A 6,064-nucleotide genomic window follows, 5' to 3' on the forward strand; every position below is an offset into this window, starting at 1 on the left:
AGGTTAGCATGAAATGTAACTTCAGCCATAGCAAGCTGGTTCTCACATTATTACAACACATAATGTATGGCTTGCACCTTGCTGTAAGCAACAGATCACATTATTGCTTCATTTTATGCCTGAACAAGCAACTTGCCAAATATTTTTCTAAAAGTTTAATGAATAAGTGACAATTTAAACCTAACACTGAATGTGTTACAATTTATTACACCATGATGATTCTTGACAATTGCTTCCTTTCGAATGGTTATACTCAAGAGAACTCTGATGTAACTGCCAAGAGCTTTGAAGACAAAAGCAAAGCTCTGAGATAAATAGATAAACTGGACTAACAATCTGGATGGTGATGGCACTCCAGGAGTATACAGAAGACAAATCCACTTGGATTAGAAACAGCACTGGTTTGGAATACTGATTTATGCAAGGATCATAATCATATTAGATTATGGTTTACTTATCTTGCTTAAGACGTCTCCAAACTTGGCAACTTATGAACTTCAACTCCCAGAATTCCTGAGCCAACCACGCTGGCTGGGGAATTCTGGGAGTTGAAATCCACAAGACTTAAAGCTGCCAACTTTGAATATCCTTGGCTTAAGGCAATACTTCAACCCAGCTGATACTTTGTAGGAACTCCTTTGGTTTAAGGTAGCATGAAAATTTGTGAATTTGGGGACCAACCTATAATGATTCACTCCCATATCACTCAATGCCACAGAAGGTTTAAATTAATTTAAATCTCCTTCTTGTCTCTCATTTGCTTCAAAAAACAAATTAAAAGACCATTTAGAAGAACACTTTCATTCTTGAGCATTTCAGAAGATAGACATTCTAGTTGCCAACTTACCTCTTTCTTTTCTCTGGCTTCACTCTTCTGTTGCTCTCTCTGCCACAGCTTTTTCACATTCTTGAGTTGGCTTTTGGAGATAGTGTCCCATCTCTAGTAGATTAAGAGAGAAATTAGTCACATGGCTGATTTTTGATCCAGACAAGAAAAATCTTAAGCCACCATCCCATTTCTAACTTTGACAAGGAATCCCTTTTAGCTGTTGCTTCAGAAAAACTGGTCTTCAGTTGAAACCAAAATATGAACATTGATTCAGCCATCATTCATTTTATTTTCTGCCAAGACAGTAAGTGTCATTCCTTATGTTAGTGTTTCTCAACCGTGGCAACTTGAAGATGTGTGAACTTCAATTCCCAGAAACCCCAGCTAGCACGGCTGGCTAAGGAATTCTGGGAGTTGAAGTCCACTCATCTTTAAGTTGCCAAGGATGAGAAAGACTACCTTATGTAACCACTGATGAGCAGAGAAGTGTCAGAGGTAGAGAGTTGCCATCATTGTCACCATCATCCTTCCAAATTCCTGGCTCCTATGGGCAAACTACTGAAATAAATGATAACAACAAGGACCAGACTTGCCCTCCTTGACCATCTCAAGTTTTATTTCAGCTGAAACTTGGAATGGTTATGGTTTTGTTGAACTGGGGCTAAGCCAAATGGATCAGGATTGCATTCCAGGAACGCATTCCTAATTTGCATATACCAGTAACTATAAGACACAGTGCAAGTTCCAAGGTCCAATCTTTGGTTATTGGTGACATCCCATTATTTGCAAATGTACCAACCACCCCATTAAAAAATGAAATACTAATTTATTTATTTATTTAATTTATTTAATCCCATTTATATCCCGCCCATCTCCGAAGACTCAGGGCGGCTTACAATCTAAAGCACAAATCAACGTGCTTAGCAATAGCCTTCATTCTATGTATATGCCTGCTTATCAGGGCTTTCGGGGGCCCCCAAGCGGCATTATTACAAAGTCAGCTTATTGCCCCCAACAATCTGGGTCCTCATTTTACCTACCTCGGAAGGATGGAAGGCTGAGTCAACCTAATGAGTTACATGGTCAATAGAACAGAGGGAAATTTTGGGAAGAGATCAGAAAATGAGTGCAAGAGAGCCTGTCCCAAGAAAACAATAGCCACATCCCACACTTCAACATGAAAGACTCAGTTTTAATAATTAAAATAGTTTTTGCATGAGTTTATTTAAGACTCCAATTTTAAAATCATCTAAGCTGAGATCACAATTACATCTGGTGAATTTCAAAAACTTAGTGATGCATCTAGGCTTGCTAATTTCTGCACTGCTCACCAGTATTTTTGGTGCATCTGGAAAAGATGATAATGATTTGTTTAACCAACCTGGTTTTCTTTTTGCGAGTCCACATAGATAGTAGGAAATGGTTCCTTTCCAGTAGACATCAATGCCTTTGAAATAATAAAAAAGGACAATTAATTAATGAATGGGTTATTTTTAATTGCTAAAGTGTTACAGATTTTCCTTGTTAATAGATAAAATGTATTTTAGTAACTTTTTTTTAAAAAAAGGCCTAAATTCTGAATTATCAAAAGATGAATCATTTGTACCTAGCAAACTACTTAGATCAGAGGTCCCCAACCCCCGGTCCGTGGACCACCACCAAGCCACAGCATGCCAGAAACAGGGCCACGCAAACAAGCGAAGCCCCATCCATGGGATGCAGGCAGCACACAAAACCACGCCCCCTCCGGTCCATGGAAAAACTTTTCCCCACAGAACTGGTTCCTGGTGCCTAAAAGGTTGGCGGCCTCTGACTTAGATGCTTCAGAAATACTCAAACATACCTGCAAAGCTGTTTTGAAAGGTTTCTCCTGTGTCCCATCACCAGTGCTGTCACATCCTTCTCGATCAGATACATAAACCTCTCCTGCAAAAAATACAAACAGAATTGTTCTTTGCTAAATACAAAGTATACACACACACCTACCCAGACAGCCTGCGTTCCTGAGTCCCTGAAGGAAAATGATGATTTGCACTTAATAGACTCCCATCTGATCTTCCAGATTTCAGGTGTGCCAAAGAAACAAGTAATGTATTAAACTTCCCCAGATCAAGGAATTTAAACTTTATCACCGATAGTATCAGCAGGCCTTTTCAATGGGGTAACTGTAAGATCCAACAGCACTTAAGGGTGCTCTGGCTTAAGTAGTCTGTCCATCTGACACCAATGGATTCAAAGCTTTGCACATTCAAACAATGAATGTTCCACGAAGGCCATTAGGTCCTATAATCTCCTAAGTAGAGGAATCCAGTTTAAGACATTTCCATGGAGTGTTCAGCCACTGTTCAAAAACTCGCTCAAAAGAGAAACTCACCACCTCTCTTGACTACCTGATTCCAATGTCAAATTGCTCATTCTGCTTTTTCTAGCTTAAAAAAAAAGATAAAGATTTCCCCTGTCCAGCTGGGTGTGAATCTAAGGGGTGGTTGCTCATCTCTATTTCTTAGCCAAGGGAGCCAATATAGTCTGAAGATACTTTCGTGGTCGTGTGGCATACATGACTACACATCAAGGTGCATGGAATGCTGTTACCTTCCCACTGAAGTGGTACCTATTTATCTCCTTGCATTTGCATGCTTTCACTCTGCTAAGTGGGCAGCAGCTGGAGCAAGAATGGGAGCTCACCCTTTCGTGTGGCACTCTGGTCTTGAACAGCCAACCTTCCGGTTGACAAGCCCAGGGTCTTAACTGCTAGGCCACTGTGCCCCTTTATTTTCTTAACGTAAACTGGGATCTAATTCCCTGCAATTTAAGACCATTTTTGTTGCTTTTGGGGGAGAATGACAGAAGAAGGGATCTGAAAGAAGCATGAAAATCTTTACTTCCTTATAAAGATATTTTTAAAAGTTACATTTAATAAATCCCCTTCAGATGGCAACTCCAGACTGACCTTGTCTTGATACAGCCAAACACTAGCAGGTATGATTAGTGCTTGATGGAAGAATAGCATGACATTTCAAAGCTGTAGGCTAGGCTGAGATTCAAAAAAACAACAACACAACAGCAGAAGGCAACAGGATAGGAAAAATGTAAGGCGGTTGTCTAGCATGGGGAAAATGTGGCTTGAAGTAGTACACGTGAAAGGGCTCTGGATGTCACAATGAGGCAGCTAAGAAAGCAAATATGGTCTTGGAGTGCTTTAATAGAAGCCGAGAATCCAGATTATTGGAAGTAATTCTTCCACTCTACTCTGCCCTGGCCAACCCCTATTTGGAGAATTATGTCCAGTTTAGGGCACCATCATTCAAAAAGGATAGTGACAAATTGAAGTAAGATCTGAGCAGGATTATCAAGAAGTGCAGTAAGCCCTCAAACTCTGAGTATTTATTTATTTTTTATTTATTTTAATTCCATTTATATCCCGCCCTTCTCCGAAGACTCAGGGCGGCTTACAAGCTTAGCAGTAGCCTTCATTCTATGTATATGCCTGCTTATTAGGGCTTTCACACACACCCCAAGCGGCATTATTACAAAGTCAGCTTAATTGCCCCCAACAATCTGGGTCCTCATTTTACCTACCTCGGAAGGATGGAAGGCTGAGTCAACCTTGAGCCTGGTGGGATGCGAACCTGCACTAATTGCAGGCAGCTGGTGTTACTTAAGGAGTAGTAACTATTGTTCAAGCTCTTTAAAGAATAGTCAAAGAATCTGGGTGTATTTGGCCTAGAGACCTGGTCCATAGAATTGCCAAGAGTTGGACAGGACTGAATGGATAACATCATGATCACATCTAGTCTACAGAAGACATGACTGAAGAGAGGTAGGAGAGTTGTCTTCAAATGTCACATAAAAGGGGGAGAAGAGGAAGGGCCAACAATGTAATGAAGGCAGTCAGGAGAAACTTTCTAACTATTGCATCAGCCAACTGCCCTTCTTGGAAAGTCATCTGCCAGAAATGCTGTAGTGGACCTGCACCCAGAGGGGGATTTGGATTAAATAACTTCTAAGATCCTTCCATTTTGTCTCCTAAAGCAATGACACATCATAAACGCAAGGAATCAGGTAGTAATAAAACCTATTGCAAAGCACCTGCCTATCTCAGCCAGAATGGGTTCCAGATTCAGTTTCCTTTCTCACAATCAGGAAATTTCACCCAAGACGGAATATGAAGCAACACCACGGGGCTAATGAATTGAACGGCCTGTTTTGCGCTGCTTCCCGAATTGGGGAACCAGAAGGGAAAAGGCTGCAGAGCAGACGCGCCCCCATCCCACATTTCTCCTCGGATCGTCCTTTGCAAGGCCCCGTTTTTCTCCCACCAGGAGATTTCCAGCGGGGGGAATCCTCGCAAAAGCGGGAAGAAGCAAGAGGCCGGACCCAGGTGGCAACCACGGAGGCCTCCCGCTCCTTCCTCCCGGCGAAAACGCGTGGAGAAGGAGCGGCCGTGGGGCGCATTCCCGGGCTGGCTGGGAACGCTGGGATTTATTATAAAGGTTTTCCTTTCGCTTCCCGGTTCTCCCGCTTTGCATTTGCTCCGGGGCCGGTTCCGGGTGCCCAAAGCATCGAGGGGGCGGCCAGGCCTCTTCTTCCCCCTTCGGCCGCTCCTTGCAAAACTTACCCAGGCTCAGCCTGTCCGTTTTCTCCAGAATGATCTCCGACATAGTGGCTTTGGGGAAGGGTCTCCCGGAAGGCTGGGAGCGGCTGACCCGGCAGCTCGTTTCTAGCTCAGCTCTGCGGTTCTGACGCCGTCTGGCAAGCCGATTGCATCAGGCTTTTCGCGGCCGGCCCTGCCGCAAAGCAAGCCCGCCCCTTCCACCCACCGGCGCTCATTGGGAAATGAAGCGTCATCAGAAGAGAGGGCTGGGCCGAGGAGCCGGCTGCCTTCTCGGAGATGCCGTTTCTGCTGCTGGTTGCTCCCTGGGTGGAGAACTGAAGAAATCTGGACGGGTCTGGATAGTGTCTCCGAGATGCGGAACCCTCCCGTTGTTGTAAGAATCAGTGCAGCCCAAACTGGGAGCCATGTTAATTAGAAGCGCCCTATTGTGTATAATAATAATAATAATAATAATAATAATAATTATTATTATTATTATTATTATTATTATTATTATTATTATTATTATTATTATTATTATTATTATTATTATTATTATTATTATTTGTTTTATTTGTTTTATTTATTTTATTTATTTTATTTGTTTTATTTATTTTATTTATTTTCTCCCGAAGGACTCA

The 6,064-nt window shown here is 42.3% G+C and overlaps 1 protein-coding gene across 1 annotated transcript in view; it reads right to left on the reverse strand.

The window, feature by feature from the left end:
• NARS1 (asparaginyl-tRNA synthetase 1) overlaps positions 1-5,638 on the reverse strand; it is a 28,459-nt gene extending 22,821 nt beyond the window's left edge. The window contains exons 1-4 of the mRNA XM_081320808.1: positions 5,448-5,638; positions 2,673-2,755; positions 2,211-2,276; positions 848-940 (exon numbers count right to left, since the gene is read on the reverse strand). Of these exons, the coding sequence (XP_081176934.1) occupies positions 848-940; positions 2,211-2,276; positions 2,673-2,755; positions 5,448-5,490 (285 nt within the window). The 5' untranslated portion in view covers positions 5,491-5,638. The remainder of the gene's footprint in view (positions 1-847; positions 941-2,210; positions 2,277-2,672; positions 2,756-5,447) is intronic.
• Positions 5,639-6,064: the final 426 nt, after the last annotated feature.

This window comes from Vipera berus, assembly GCF_964194415.1.
Source record: "Vipera berus genome assembly, chromosome: 2".
Taxonomy (NCBI): domain Eukaryota; kingdom Metazoa; phylum Chordata; class Lepidosauria; order Squamata; family Viperidae; genus Vipera; species Vipera berus.